The sequence below is a fragment of the Labrus mixtus genome, chromosome 9, assembly GCF_963584025.1.
Source record: "Labrus mixtus chromosome 9, fLabMix1.1, whole genome shotgun sequence".
NCBI classification, from domain to species: Eukaryota; Metazoa; Chordata; class Actinopteri; order Labriformes; family Labridae; genus Labrus; species Labrus mixtus.
This window is the reverse complement of record NC_083620.1, coordinates 15,374,046-15,391,315: the sequence shown is the minus strand read 5'-3', so window position 1 is coordinate 15,391,315 and position 17,270 is coordinate 15,374,046. Positions and strand designations below refer to the sequence as shown.

At 39.7% G+C, this 17,270-nt stretch overlaps 1 protein-coding gene across 1 annotated transcript in view; it reads left to right on the top strand.

Annotated features, from left to right (window-relative positions):
* The window catches only part of LOC132979941 (cGMP-inhibited 3',5'-cyclic phosphodiesterase 3A-like), a 55,646-nt gene that overhangs the window by 13,006 nt on the left and 25,370 nt on the right, over window positions 1–17,270 (top strand). Inside the window, exon 2 of the mRNA XM_061045763.1 lies at window positions 13,963–14,031. Within this exon, the coding sequence (XP_060901746.1) occupies window positions 13,963–14,031 (69 nt within the window). The remainder of the gene's footprint in view (window positions 1–13,962; window positions 14,032–17,270) is intronic.

The window sequence follows — 17,270 nt, the reverse complement described above, 5'->3', positions numbered from 1 at the left end:
TGATTGTTCCTACTTGAAAGTATAATAATACTTGTAATGTTATAGTTTTGATGATACCTAATTAGAGGTCCAAGCTGAAGTTTAAGAAGAATTATTGTGTTTTCCAATCTATCCATGAGAAAGCTTGTTTGAGTTCACATCACACTCAAAATGCAGATTATGAAAGAAAAGCACAGGGCAATCTTTGTCATGCTTATTTGCTGTTAGCATGTAGCTCATGACCCTGAGCAGGTTGTGATGGGTGCTTCATTTCTCTATATCTTTGAAACAAAAGTCATTAGCTAAGGTATACTTTCTGGATCTGTCTAATGGTCTGGACCTTGGTAATTATTTACAGAATAGAAATCTGTGATAGTATCATTATTCTATGGATGCTGGCCTAAGTTAGCTTAGCCATCAGCGGTACAACATCTCATTTTTTCCTATCACAATGTGCACACATGAGTGCGTTACTATGGTTATAAGTGATGCTCTGTGTCTACATTAGCATTCTACATATTCCTAAATTAATTAATTTAACACTGACATGAAAATGTGCCAGAGACACAAATGAAGTGTTTGAAGCAAAGAAGTCACAGAAGAGGAAAGAACCAGCACCATAGAAAGACAAGGCATATAGGTACATTAAAAATGATATGTGTTCTATGTATAGTTTCCTACTTTTTTTCCTCTACTGATCTAATTCCGGTATGTAAGTTATACTTTTAGCTACGACTTGAATCCCCCTTTTTTTTTGTTAGTTTACTTTTTGGAAATTTGGTACCATACAACATATTCCAAATTAGCTGGCTGTTTAGGTTTGCTCTGATCTCATAGATGTATTAAAGGAAACCACCACATTAGCTTGAGATTGTGATACTGTGAAAAAGAACAATACATGGAACAAGGCTTTGGGGAACACAATTCAGGGAATGTGTGTTTGTTTGGTTTTTTTGGGTTTTTTTGGGGGGTGGGGAACTTAGGGATGGATATAGGGCTGAGGGAACACATGATGAGGAAACATAGGGACATAAAGACAGAACAGAGGTAAGGATAGGGAAGACGACAGGTAGGGAGGAGAAGAGACATAGGCTGAAGGAACACAGGGTAAAGGAAACACAAGTGAGGAGAAACTAGGACTTAGGGAAAACAGGGTCATGTGAACACTTGGGGAGGGACATTGACAATCTCACATTAGAACACTTGCAGGCACTCGTTGCTTGTTATTAGATTTGATTTGTTATTAAGCTGTAAGATGTTTGTGTGGTGTACCACGGTCGTCCTAAAATGCCCTACTTCATTGCGTTTGCCCCACTTCGTCGAAGTTTACATTGCAGTGTGGTTTCTGTAATGACTATGTTTGTTAGTTTTAATGTTAGTAAAGGAATGCCTAGATGGTACATTACACTGTCTCATCAAATTGATACTCAAGCATAAATGATTTGTTTAATTTCTTCCAGAACAGTTTAACCAGGTATGAAAGCACAGAGTTTATTCCAGGTCAAGTTCCAGTATTTAGAAATAATTGGATTCATTCTATAAATGGCCTCTTGTTTTCTCAGAGCTGAGCTAAAGCAGCACAAAGTGAGCGCTCGGTTCTCATCTGAGGAGCAGACGAAGGAGTTGGCCTTGGGCTGTGATGTGTACACAGGATGATGCACACACAGGCACACATAGCCTCTCTCTCTCCTCTCTCTTTCTCTCTCTCCCTCTCTCTCCCACACACACACACACACACACACACACACACACACACACACACACACACACACACACACACACACAAACACACGTGTGTTTGTGGCTGGTTGGGTTCTGCCTGATGCAGCTTTTGCTAATGTCAACGTGTTCCCTTTTTTCATTCAGTTTATTTTTTATTTTTTTGCTGCAACATCTCTCGCTATCCTCCTCCTTCTTCTGTCCATTTCCACCTCTATGTCCATTCTCATTCAAAAGGGAATTCAATAAGCAATTCCTTATTGAATGAAGTTGCTCTGGTGTTAAATAGGCTCAGTGTCTGCGATCTAGCCTGAAGACAAAACCCCACAGAAGATATGTTTTTTTTTTCCCATGGACATGGTCTCATTCAAGTTTCCTACTCACTTTCTTCCTTTTTGTTTTCGTCCCTTAAAGTGTTGACCTTTTACACAAAAGAGGTACACACACATACCAATGACATTCAAAGCTTTTGTGTATAACATTCTATACAGCATAATGAATCCAGATGGCTGCTGTGGGTTTTGCAAACAGCATTAGGCCTAAAATAAAAAGTAAGTCTGTTTTTTGTCTCATATTTTAACAGTAATTAACAGACAGATTCAGTATAGAGTTGTTCTTGACTGACAGATTCCTCACTCCGTTAGCTTCCTCACTCTCATAAGTGGGAGACAGTTTACACGAGTCATTACTGATTCAGCTCTGTTAATACCTCCCTTAACGGCACAGATGTTTAATTAATGACAGTGATTGAAAACACCTTTGGGGTTGTGCCGGCCCTTTAAGTAATCCAGGCAATTTTCCATACAGTGATCCTTAACTGCATATTTGTTTATATTCAGATCGGCAATCTGAATATATTCAAGTTTATTTTAAATATAGTTCACTGACACAGAATTTGGAGAATGCATGAAATGTTAGTTAAAGATCTTAATTGCATCTCTTGTATTTAAAACCTCAACCAAAATGCCTGCTGCCTGTGCTAGCAGCATGGCTAGTTGGATTGACACATTAGTTAAGCTGTTTTCACATATGTCCTCCAGACCATTTCCAGAGAATTTCAGGAGGACTGCCCCTGAAATTCTTTTGATCACGTCACAGCGGGAGACTATCCCTGTCTTACTGTTGTCTGGAAGAGGAAGCTCAGAGTTTGCCATACAACGCTGAGAATATTTGCCTTCATTTCAATGCTATGTGCAGTTCGACAGAACAGCGATATCAACAAAAGAGGGGTGAGGAACATACTGGCGAACAGCAAACATCAAGCAGCTGTTTAGTCTGTGGTCGTGAACCGATCAACAGCACCAGCCCCCTACTCACTCTAGGTGAATTCTCCTGATTATATCCTGCTGCATTCTCACATCAGCTCACTCGGACTCTCCGCTAGGGGACTGGCTCCAGATGACGCCGGAGTGAAAAATGTGGCTGTTTGCGTTCACATATGCAGCAATGCTCCCGAAAACTTCAGGAGTTTTTCAGGAGTTTTGTCCAAGTGTGAACAAGGCTTTAGACTTTGGCAATGACAATAGTCAGAAAAAGAGAAAAATTGACCAGTTGACCATCAGCCACATGAACTAAAAAACTGTGTCACAGTCACTAACATTACTTGACAGTAGCGCACTTGTGAATTGACTCTTCACAGTTCGGACTATAAATGTATCAGTCGGCCACCTTGCTTAACCCCAACTCTTCTAATCAGAACTTTCTCATGCATGACTTTGATTGCAATACATTTCTTTTTTATCAAGACTGACCCAACATGATCTTTATTTGGAGCAGCCAAGAAATGCACATGTTCATCCCAAACTTCCAGGCAATCTTTGTCAAAAGTAACCTTACATTGAAGAAAATGTCAAACTTCTTAGGACAGCATACATGCCAACACATTTGTTGCGAGAAGCCAACACAACAATGGAAACTGGGTGACGTGCAGTACTTCACTAGATATGTGTAAACTGCGCCATGCATTGATGATCAGTTCCATTCCAATAGGCTACTCTTCTGGGTCCTCGAGCCTGCCCTTTTTAAATGTTTTTTTTTACTTCCTATTTGCATCAGAAATCTCAGAAAAAAGGCAGAAGTAATTGCATATCTTAAGGTACTCTATAGCAAAGTGACACTACATCCATAGAGACTTAAAGGTAAACTATATAGGGAATATATTTTTTGCTTTTTGCAGGGGTTTTGGATCTCCTCTTTTATCATTTAATCCATTAAGACTGGTGGAACTCACTTCTTCCACATTCACCCAGGCTATGATGATGTCTGAATGTATGTGATTATGATGGAACATACATCAAAACATACGATAGCTTAAAGGTGAAATGTTCGCAACTCAAATTTATGACAGATGCCTGTCTTGTTACCCACAAATATCTGTTTTTCATTTTTGTTTTAAAAAGTCTAAACCGGAAGATGTTGGAGGTGAAAAACGAAAGAGCAAAATTTCAAGTACTGACACAAAATGGGATTTAAGTCTTTATGTATGCAGCTCCAAATGGAAGACCAGTGTCCGGATGCCAACAGCGTTGCCACAAGACTCAGCTTGAAATGCTAATGCCCGCCAACGTCAGTGTCAATCAGCAGGAGCAGAGATCTGACAGAGAGGAGTGGGTTATGGGGCTGTGACGCACTCCCCTCTCAGTAATAGGAGTAGAGAATGACAAGCTGGCGTCAGTGGCCTTATACGAGTACAACAGCGAAAAGGAAAACCCCTCCACTTAGCTTCAGAGAACCTTTGAGGGAGGGGGTTGGGGAGGAGCGAGAGAGAGGAAGACTTGGGAAAAATGTGTGTGTGCTTCAACTGAGTTTTATGCATGAGGGCCAACTTGCGTGTGATGCAGTTTATTCAGTTAAGTAGTTGGTGCAAGAGGATGAATGCACACTGATTTTGTTGAAACTATTTTCATTAGTATGACATTGATGTGCTTATACATTCTATGTTATTTAATAAGTCACCCACTACAGGTATCGATTTACTTCAGTTCCTTTTTTTTTCCTTCGATCATTTTGGAGGCTTTAGTCTTTAATTGGACAAGACAGTTGAAGATAGACAGGAAATGGAGAGAGAGAGAGAGCAGGGACATGCACCAAAGAGTGTCAAGATTGGGAGTGGAACCTGTGACTTCTAGGACTAATGTCTGTTCATGTGGCGCTTTCTCTTCCAGCTGAGCCCCCATTGAGTAGTATTTTACATGACTGGGATGAAATGGATAAAATACGGATAGGCTCTAAATGATTTGATATTACAAATAACAAGTAATTATATTTTATATAAAAAATACAGACGTCAAATACCCTATATAAATATATTGTGGAGTAACAGCTCTCTAAAAAGAGATTGAAGTCAAACTTCTTCAGGATGTGTTGATCTTGGGGCTGTGTTCACATTGACAGTAGGGGAAGGGAGGTGTGTCTTAAGTCAGCATTGTCTTGAGCTGATATTTGGTTAACTAACTCATTTTGTTCAACAAAAACAACATTAAGGTTAGAAAATACCAAACAAAGCTGCTGACAGTGTGGATGTGTATTTCCTTTACATTTGATCTTTTCTCGTTGAATAGAGCATGCTGTGATGCATTCATATACTATGGGAAATTTGATTACCAAACTGGCTCTGTGTCTGTATTTTCTTCCTGTTTTTTGTGTACCCAACCCTGTAGGGAGGACTGTAAGAGCCAAATGCTGGTGATTGGGGAGGTATGCCCCTTTAAATTGAGTTGTCTGTGTGCAGTGAGGCACCTGTCAATAAGTGTCCTCATGGGACCATGAACACAGAATCATGAGTCTGCCTCCTACTTGACCATAAACCCTCTGACTGCACTAGCTCACGTTATAGCAAGATTTGTTTTTTCAAGCTTTAACACGGTATTTTCACGTTTCATATTAAAGAGGCTTTTCTCGTTCGAACAACATACAGTACTTTTTATGTTCTAATGATGTGACTGCCTGTGCTGAACTGAATCACCACAACACATTTTGTGTAGAGCTGCTATAGTGTAGATAGATGTAGAAATGTCCTACTCTCACCACCTGATCAGAACCGTGGATATATAATGCACATAGATGTATTTATCTTTATCTAAATGTCTTGAATCCCTGCATCCCACTGGATAGTCCTGCACATGTGCATCTCTAAACAGAGATGAGATGGAAGCAATATGTTTCACTATGCAGCTCCTGTCATAGGGAAATATACATTACTCAATAATCTTTTCTTGCACACAATAATGTATTTTTTGTCAGCTGTTGAGTCCCATTGTGATGGAAGTACTATCATTTGTGAAGTATGATATACTCAAGTGTTTATTTAAGAAATGCCACTTATTACATCTTAAAATGTGGTACGTCTCATTACCAAGGATGCACTTATACTAAGCATTAACAGACCAATACTAAAGCACCGTTTCTTGAATTGTTTATGGGGCATCATGAAGAGGACATTACGAGGATCAGATACACAAATTTAAACTTGCTGACAGAGGCATGAATCCATTTATTTGACAGTTCATGCAAAGGCTTAGTCATGCAACTCTGCTGTGAAACACACAAATACACTCATGCACATATTTGCCAGAGGCTATGTTGGTAGTTGCCATCAGCACAATCTATTCACTAGGGACAAAAAACAGCAACAGGGAATCAGTGAAATGATGACATATTTTTGCTTTTACATTTTATCTTTGGCAGCATTAACTAATTTTCCATTTTGCACATACAGTATATGTACCATCTAGAGAAGGTTTTTAAAGGTCGTCTTCCACTAAACTCTCTGTACTTTATCTGTACTTATTGCACTTTTTAAAAAACGTATCTTAATATAATTTCTGGAGAGCCAGTGACGTTGGAGAAACTTAAACTGGTTATTCATAATATACGACTAAGCTTTCTTTTTTTCATGGACCTACCTAAGATAAAACCATATCATCTTTATCTTGTGTACACATTGGCATATTATATAGGCATTACCCATCTGCCCTGAGATAAAACACTTTAAAACAAACACAAAGGATAATATTCCCGGTAGCTTCTTCACACGGTGTTTGGTGCTATGTATGTTAGCATGCTAACTCTAAACTTAGATAAACACTGGAGATGTTTTGATACCATTTTTCCTTTCAATATAGATTTTGAATTCAATATTGGAGTAATGACTGTGTGCCATTATGCTGTGTATACCTCAAAAGCCAATGAGATAATAAATGTAGGTCTCTTATTGGTCAGACATCACTAGATTCTGCCGATAATTCACTTGCAATCAGAGGTGCTGCTTGTTAACAGGCAACTGCTTGGGGCCCCGAACCAGTATGGGGGCCCCTGAGGGATCACAAACTTCAATTAAAACAGTGGCCCAAAATGTGCAAAGTTTTTAATGACAGTAGGAAACCTCCCTAATTGGGCCACATCTGCATTATTGCTGTGAAAACCAAAGTTTGTCAATGAAAGTCAACAAGGAAAAATGAAGTGAAATTATTCATCTTTACTCTCTTTAGGAGAGAGGGCCCCCCGATGGATTTTTTGCCTAGGGCCCCACCATACTCTAGAATCGCCACTGCTTGCAATCAGGTGAATGTCTCTGGAGATGATAAATCCTGGTGTCTGATCAGTTCATTGACCGGGGTGCATTGAATTTGTAAGCATTATTTTCGAGCATATTAGCACTTAGGTAAAGCTGTGCCCCATATTTGTTAGCATACTTGCAAACTCTTATCCTTGTTAAACAATTGACTTGAGTTAATATGTTTTGTATTGATCACATGCTCAAACCGTCCTTTGTTCTAAAAAGTTGAAAGGTCAGGCTTGGTTTTAGAGCCCCGGCTAAATGTGTCAGTCCATCCCACGTGCACACAGACACAAAAACTTGCCTGACAGTGTGACGTTAGCATGTAATGAGATCAATAAGCAATTGCTGGTGTGGTCTGGTTTCATGGTGGATCGACAGCACCCCTGATACACTGATTGGAAACAATTAGCGTCAGTGAGCGGCACTAACATGGTTTGGAGTGATGACGGTGATGAGTGCATGTCTAATTTGAGTGTCTGTGTGTGGGTGAATCATCATTATCCGGCCCAGGAGTCCCATTTCTCTCCCGCTCTCTCTCTCACACACAGAGGCCAACCATGCATTCACAGTCATCTTTGCCAAATCCTCTTGCAAGTTTATCTGTTTAGTGGATAAACTGTGATTCTTGGGGTCAATGTGAGTCAGTCACGTGCTTTAGCACAACTTAAAGTCTCCGCTTTAACAGCACCATAAGAAATATTACAGGAGTCTTGTTCATTTACATGTTGTAAAAAGTTGAATTAAAGAAGCATGATTTGTTTAAAGGGATACTTCACCCATTTGCATTAAGCTTTGTATCATTAGAAACCTGGTAGTATTTTTGAATGGTCGTGCATTCCGCCCTCATTTTCCCCTGAGACGGGAAAGCTCTGTATTTCTTGTCTGAAAAGGAGCCTCTGATGACACAAAAATTTTAATTTTGCGTCATCGGAGGCTGCTTTGGCTAGAGGGGGTGAAACTACATTGCTAGTTCCTCATGTTTTCAAAACGGCCATCGGGGGAGGGGGGACCCACTTAAGCTACAGACCTATTGCAGATCTGTGGTTGGGACCTCACTCCCAGAATCTAAACTCAACGTCCGCCGTCTCGCTTGGAAGCTACTGTATGCTAACAAGCTTTGTGGAGAAAGTTGAGAAGAACGAGAGTATGATGAAAGTATGTTTCAACTCCAAACTGATATGGAAGAAGGGGATTTTGAAGCTCGAATCGGATGTTCGTGGCTATCTCTACGAGCCGCAATATAGCGAAGAGGCTGCAGCTGCGGCCGACAGGCATGTCTTCTGCCTCTGCTGCCGCGGCTGCTGTGAGGACGAGGAGCCCGGGCCGGCTCGAGCTGGCGCGGACTGGTGGTGTCGGTGCTCTCACTGTTTGCCTATGGACACAGAACTGCCAGGAATTTCCAAGATGCCAATTCCTTCTGGAAGAAATCTCGGAATCAGTTGAGGAAACTCAATGTCTGTAAATAGAGCACCCTAGCTTCAGTGGGAGTGGCCTGCAGTGCTGTGCATTCTGGTAGTTGTTGTCTTTCATCCACATGAGCCAAAAAGACACTTTCTGCCTTTTTTCAGTCAAGAAGAAACCAACTTCAAAATGTATTTCACATTTCTACTACATGTATGACCCAATGTCAATACAGATTCTTGAGAAGATTACATAAAAGGTTATGTTCCTCCAAGTAGCATTGTGTTATATTGGTTAATAATTATTGTATAATGCACCTATATGACATTAAATTGAATACATTTTGAAAGCGAATTATTAAGAAAATAAATTTGATAACATGAATAAAACACTTTCATGCTGTGGGAATAAGTCAATTGCATTTAAAATTAATCAAATATGGGATGTTGTATGTGTCATAATGAAATTCTGAAAGTTGTTTTCGAGGGCTCTCCTAATACAGACTCAGGCATATCTTTCACTACTTAAAAGATCAGAGGTGTGGTTGCATGTAAAATACCATCTCAGGTTTTTATATTCAGCTTTATAGTTTTTTATATTCAGCTTTATAGTTTTTTATATTCAGCTTTATAGTTTTGTATATTAAGCTTTATTCCAGTTGTTTTCACTTTAGTCATTAAAAAAAAATCTTTGAATAAGAAGCATTACTCTCACACTGAAAATGTAGCCGTTAAGAGCAAATACCTAGGTCGTTTAAGCAAAGGGGATTTAAGGGAGTAAAAAATTATTTTATTTTGTAACTTTGTTTAATTTTGGGGGTTTTACTTATTTAAAATAAGAACCTGGCCATTCTCAAAGTAAATAAGTAGCCCTGTCATCATATCCCTTTATCTTTTGTACATTCTTGTTCTCTAATATTCTATTTGTGTTCATCTCTCTCCCCCCCCCTCTCTCTCTCTCTCTCTCTCTCTCTCTCTCCATATTTGGGTTATTTCTCTTTTCCTGGCTCAGCCGGGATCTAGTAAGAACATTTGCTGGTCGGTGGGGGATTTGGTCTGGCCTGGTATGGTTCTTCAGAACTGGAGTGTCTGAGTCGTGACAAACAGAGAAGAGCCACACACGTTTCTGCATGTGTGTGCACTTGGCTGTGCTTGAGCCTCTGTGTGTGTGCTAGAGTGCGTGTGCATGTGTGTGTGTGTGTGTGTGTGTGTGTGTGTGGCTGATCTTTATCCCTTTAGCCCTTCGATGGCTTTGTTGTAGTGCATCATAACATACATAGTTACACACAGATACACTGCTAAAAGGACACATAGACACATTGTACTTCTGTGTTGTTCTTGTGTTGGATTAAAGTAGCATTTGTCAATGGATAAAACTAAGTTGTTTTCTCTTGGCCTTGGGTGCTGCCAGACATTTATAATTTCATTTTTAGCTTCAAGGTTGTTGTTTTTAAAAAAATAAGAAGTGGGTCACAACACTGGAACATTTGGTTCTGGATTTATCATGTTACTATAATGAGATTGAAAAAAAGGGCGTGCAGCACTGGATTTGAACTTAGTAACTGTCATTATCAACATAACTCATTCATAATTGAAAAAAAGAAAGTATGATGTATTTGATTTTTAATTGATTTGGGGTACCTGATCAGTAATGTCCCTCTCGGACAAAAGATGATTTGTCACTGATGATGCTGTAGTTTGTTATGTGACCAAGCAAACACAATGTGCTCGGTCATATTATAGTGTTTTTCTTTTTGTGTCCTGTTGTCTCATTTTAAAATGCAGTCTTCTTTTTGTCCATAGCTAGCTGGGATTCAGCCTCCTTTGAATTTTAAATATTTGTTGCATGAAGTAAATACAAAAAAGATGTTCAAATTTCTGCTGCTTGAGTCATACGTGTGATACAAATTGCTAACTGCATTCAGTTTACTTCCTTCTAAAAAAGGACAAAACAGTACATATTTATAAAATCATGATAGTATTTTTAAGCCTTTCTGATTTAAGGTTTTTATTTATGTTAAATGTCTGGATATAACCCAGTGTCCCAGGGATCAAATCTAACTTCTGTATACCACAAAAAAACCCTGACACCAGCACTGTCCATGTCAACAAAAATAACTCCCTCTGCAGTGTGAAGGGGGTTCATGTCTTGTTATGACGTCTTTTTTAAACGTCTTTTAAACGTCCAAGAAAGACCTCACAAAATCGTTCAATCCGAACCATTTAAGGCAGTCCTGTAGACGTCGATACTGAACGTTAAAGTGACGTCGTTATTTATCATCTTTTAAATGTTCACTATTGACGTCAGATCCCGACGTTGGGCTGACGTCAGATCCTGACTATTGACGTTCAAGTGACATCCTTACAGGGTTCAAAATGAAAGTTTTCATGACGTAATTTTCAGACGTCTTTTCAAAGACAATTACAGACGTCTAAAGGACACCTTCTTATGATTCAGAAAGAATGTTTTTGTGACGTCTTTTTTAAACGTCTTTTTAACGTCCAAGAAAGATGTCACAAAAACGTTCAATCCGAACCATATAAGGCAGTCCTGTAGAAGTCGATACTGAATGTTAAAGAGACGTCGTTTTTTATTGCCTTTTAAACGTTCACTATTTATGTCTAAGTGACTTCCTTACAGGGTTCAAAATGAAAGTTTTCATGACATAAGATCCCGACGTTGGGCTGACGTCAGATCCCGACGTGGGGCTAAGAGACAGGGAGCGATAAGGTCCACTGTCCGTACACTCTAGTAAATGTTTCAAAACTGAAGCTTCTCCCGGCTCCGTTTTAAAAATGCATGAAAATGCATGAGTGAAATTACCAGCACTATGTTGAAGACTGAATGATGGAGCTGTGAAAATGACATGGCTCAGAAACACATTGGGCCTGAGTGATTTCCCAGGCTCTCATAGTCTTGACATGACAAGTGTATTGGAGCCATAATGGAGACTGTCAAGGGACAGTGGAGCACAGAGGGGGATTAAAAGGACTGGCTAGTTGAAGCTGAAATTTGGGCATAGATGGTGGCAGAATAAAAGGGACTCTACATCGTTATTTTTGTTCATAGAGTGGTTCATTCTCAACTTGTTTACACAACATTTCAAGATCAAGTATGAATATTTGACTTGATCGTGGAGTTCAGTGTGATTCAGCATCTCAGTGCTTTTTATTCTTCCAAACAACCTCCCTCCCATCCCGAGACGCTCACATAAAACATGAATCGGCTGTATTAGGCAGATTATCTCATCCGTCATTCAAGATGCAAAGTCATCTTCAGCGGATGACAGTTGCACTGTCAGGTCAGCTCATTTTATGCCATTTTATATATCAGTCTCTACACACTGTGACAGCAAGGGCAGTACACAGAAGCAACACACACACACACACACACACACACACACACACACACACACACACACACACACACACACACACACACACACACACACACACACACGCGCATCATTTATCATGTATCATTTATTTTCTGCTACCACCCAAAAATGTTGCAGTAATTAATTTTTCTTCCAGTACAGCGAAGAAGTTTTGAGTGTAATTAGATAAAAGCAACCATGATGATGAATGAAGCCCTGTAGCATGATGTGGAATGAACAGATACTCTCACCAAGTTTTCCACAGAAACACGCCAACACAAACACTTGAAGGATTCTTGGTGTTCATGTGTTACTTTTAATGACAGATGTCCTTTTCTATCGGAAAGGTATCCTTAAATGACTTCTTCCCCTGATTTCCGACTCTATCCACTATCCTCTCTCTACAATAAAGGCACAAAAAGCCCCAAAATAAATCTAAAAAATAAATCTTTTTTTTTTTTTTACTTGACCTTCATGGGGTGCCCCCTAATATAATGGTAGGGGAAACACTGCAGGTTATGGAGGGCTTTATAGGTGATAATTAGGAGTTTGAATTGGATATGCTGGATGTAGACGATTATTGATTATTTTGTTTGGATGTATTGTTTTTTTTTAAAATAAGATACTACAATAAATATTCTCATACCGGTGACGGCATGATGGCTGCCCACCAAAGAGTCTGGTTCTGCTCAAAGGTTCTGCCTATTAAAGGGAAGTTTCTCCTTGTTGACATTGTTGTGGATTAAGTTGAGTCTGTAATAACTTTGGTTTGGAAACGCTTTATGTGTAAAGTAACATGACTTTTGTTGTTGTTAATTTTACCTATACAAATGAAAACAGTGCACACACATGCAGACATGCATGCTTATAAGTCTAGCAACAGAATCTTAACGAGGTCAAATGCCGGTGTTTATTGTGTCAACTGTTGTATTTAGTTGTGCTGACAGGCCCTGTGAGGCAAGGAACCGAAATAATTAATGTTATGTGTTTTTTTTTAAACAGCACTGCAATGACAGACTATTTTTTATGCAAAAGCAAACTCACTCTATCTGTCCTGATCTCACAACGGGGATGCAACAGATAAGAGCATCCTGAGGACCCGAACTGAAGTCCCATTGCTTCCAAATTAACCTGCTGTCACAAGTGTGGACCCCTCTCTTTTTACATGTAAAAAAGTCATAAACACTGAAGTGAAAATTGCTCAACTTTTTCACACACAGCTAATTTTATTTAAGCTGAGCTGATGTGGGCTTTTTGAAATGATATCAGTGCATATTAGAAAACATATGCAGATACAAATAAATGTCTTTGATTGGTCCATATCAGTTGGGCACAAGTTTGTAGTTCCTCATTTAAGTCATTTTTGGTTCACCTTTATCCTCCCTTAGAGAAGCTGTTCTTAACATGAAATGTAGGTCACAGCACATTTTCATATCACATTCCATGTTAATTGAACCTACATGTGATTTAGGGTATGCCCTTCTCGGCCAACTTATCTATATCATCTCTAACATCTTTGTGTGTCCGGTGCGTGTGAGTGAGACTGAAATGTGTTAACCTTGCCGTGTTAAAGATGCCAATGGTAAGTGTTTTAATTTAAGGGAAGACACTCAGAAACTCATGGTATGTCCATGAAACTGAATAACAGGTTTCTCTCACTAAACAAAAGTGGAAATGATAGTAGGGGGCGGTGATGTGAGCTGTATGTAGATCTGCCCTGCAGCATCTAGAAGGACTTATTCTTTTCTTCTTCTTCTTCATCGGCAGCATCTGCTCCTCTTTTATATTTTGATGCGATGACAGAGAGAGAGGCTGTTTGATGGGAGGAGGGACAGAAGAAGGGAAAGACATTCTGTGCTGGGATATTTCTGTTAAAAGTGGACCTATCTCTGACATAAGATTGTGTTTTGTATGTTCTTATCTCCAGATGATGTACCAGCAAGAATGGGACTACAAGAGAGCTCTGAGCAGATCCCAGGTCAGTGCAATCATTTGTGTGTGTGTGTGTGTGTGTGTGTGTGTGTGTGTGTGTGTGTGTGTGTGTGTGTCTGTGTCTGTGCATCACTTTTTTTCATTTAAGCTGAATAATATTTGACCGAGTACTGAGACATTTTCAAGTAAATTTCAATTTGTTAAATTACAGTTTCACATTTTCAGATTTCTTGCTGTCAAGAACCCAATACCTTTTTAGTAAATAATCTGAAGTAGCTGAAACTTGTTCCTAAGTGGGAAGTAAGCGCGTAATTGGTTAGGGTCTTTTTTACACAATTATGTGATTTTATATATACATATATATATATATGTATATATCCATTATTATGGATTGATTTAACAAACATCATGAGATTTTAAAACACATTTTAATTGTGATTGAGTTCAAGGATTACTTTTTGTTGTTAACGTTACTTCCTAGCAGCTACAGTCACTTAAATTGTTGTAATACTTTATCCGAAGCTTAACTAGCAAACAAAATGTGCTAAGTCTGATGTTATTCCCAACCGTGTCAGCAATATGAACAACGTAACTGGTGTCAGGGACTGAATGTAAACATGTGAAGTCATTTATCACATTATCCGAGCTCAGTGGTTCTCAAACTATGGGATGACACCCTGGGAATGTTGTGCTAACATTCCAGCAATCAGGATTTCAATAAAATAATCCTCCAAAAAGTGTTGGAAAATTTAAGACCAAAAAAACATCCGTATAAATAATCCAGGTGCAGGCACTCAGGATGGTTGGAAAAATATAAAAATCAGAATCCAAAAGCAGTTTAAGAAAGTCTTGTTCAGCTTTTCATCAATTTCAGGCCGGTCTGTCTGTCCCCTCTCATGGCTTTCATTATCTCTCTTTGCTACCAGATGGTTCGCTTGGTGCTGTCTTTTTTAGTGGGGTTCAAAATGAAGTATTTTTAATCCCAATAACAGGTGGTGTTCGAGCTGATGCACAAGATGCTGCTTGGTGCACGAGTCACACTTTTCCTTTTCTGCAAATTCAATGGCATGGCATAAGCATGTAATGGTTTAGAAAGATAGACATTAACATGTATGTCTATTTGTTTATGTTTGAGGAATTCTGTCATCAATTATTATTTATCCACCAAAAGATTCAGGAATTTTAAAGCCAGCATGATTTTTCACCGGACATATTCACATCCACCATATCATCCATGCTGTACATGCAGTCACAGCTTCAGCCAATTACTAACCCTCCATCCTGATAAACCTTTAATGAATCAATAAGTTCCTCGGTTTCCTGACGGAGAAAGCCCTGCTCCGATAACACACATTACTCGCTGCTTGGATGTCAGGCATCACCTGCTATCACAGGAAACACCTGACAAGTTGTGGGCGTTAGTATCGCTGTGGCCAACGAACACCGTGCAACTATTTTATGGTTCACAGACGACCGGCTTTGATCTTTGTCCCCGTGTCTCCAGGCAACAAGGTATTTTCAATAGAAGTGATTTCTGCGTGCATGCTGTAGGTCTTCTTGGGGAACATTTGCAATTGGCAGATAGAGAGTCAGGGGCGGGTGAGAGGACAGAGGGAGGGAGAGGAGGAGAGTAGAGCAGCAGAGAGGAGGAGAGCAGAGGAGAGGAGAGGGCGAGGACTTGTTACTGGGATACATTATTCAAATGCCAGTTGGATTGAGACTCTTGTTACTGATTATAGAGTTATAGGAAGGGGGGAAAAAAGAGGGAGAACTCTATTGAATCACATCCAAAGGAATCTAGATAGCAAGATTGGTTTGTTTTCAAACTGAATGATGCAGAGGAGGCACTCAGCGAGCATCATGGGACGCCACCAGGACAACACACATCTCCCCAAACAGGTTGGGTACTGGTTTAACTTGTGCTTTAAGAGTGTATGCTGCTCTTATGTGCCGTTTGCTTGAATGTGTCTGGGTGTGCACATGCATGTGGGCAGAAGGAGGAAAGCAATTTAATTAGTAATGATGAGAAGGTTTAAATGGGACAACTTGAAGCAATGTCTAAATTAAGCTTCCTGATACAGCCCAGTTTTTAGGTCAATTACGCATGTGAGAGCGTGATGTCGAAGCCTCTCTTGTGTCACTATTGTTCTCAGATGAGTGTTGTTTTGGAGGAAGCAGCATGTCTTCTTTATGTTATGTCTTCTTATCTCATTCAAACACAATGATGTTCGTTTTCATTTTTCATTCATTTTTTTTTCAAGAAAAATCCGATCCATAGCTATTGATTTTCTGTCAGTTTTGCACATTGTCAACTTAGACAAGGCTTTGAAAAAAACATCTCAGGTGTTATATGTTCATCTTTGAAAACACATGCTTATCTTATCATCATTACCAAATCAATCTCTAAATGTGTTATATTAATAGCCTTGCAAACATGGCACACTTTTTCTCTGAAATATTGCAACTTTTTTGGAAAACTCCTCCAGCTCTAGCCTGAACTTGGCCTCAGGCATCCTTCTGTTTGCTACTCCTGCTGATGAAGCCCGTTCTATAGATTTGAAACATTTCTGTAGTGGAGAAACAGTGGGCAGAAGACACTGTATTGTCCTATATTTACAGTCGTCGTAGGTTAGGCTCTGTCGGAGCTCAGCTGGCCTTGCTAGAATGAGCGGTTTCTCTTTTTCACTTGACTAACCACGGCCTGCCTGTGGACTCATCTCCTCTCATTCTCTCGCTCTGTCTCTCTGTCACTCTTTATCTCCCTCTATATATCTCCACTCACCATCTGCCTTTATGCTTGATCTGCCTACAGATCCTCTGACTGTGTCTCAGGAGACGGGTGGAGGCAGGGGGGTGGCGTGGGGGGGGGGGGAAACTGCAGATATGAAAAGAAGAAGATAAGAAATACGATGAGGGAGGAGAAAGGGGAACAGCCAGTGTCATTCTTTTTTTTTGCCTGAGCCAGTCAAAATGGGGTTTTTCATCTCTGCACCTTTGTACATTCATATTGAACCTTTCTACGAGGAATATTGTTGTCCCAGTGTTGTGATTTCACATTGTGTAGCGGCTCTGTGAGGCTCGAGAGGCACGAAGCCTCCATCGTTTTACACTGATGCTGTTTCACCTGTGTTCCTATCTCAGATGCTTTGGCATTGTGGTGGAATGACTTGGCCTTGCCATTACGCCTCTGTGACATTAACATTGCACACAAGGCACAACAGATTGTGTGAAAGAGGCTATAGATGTGTGCTTGAAGAGAATAGTGGTGCGAGAAGCTCAGTCACACAAATTCAAATGAAAACA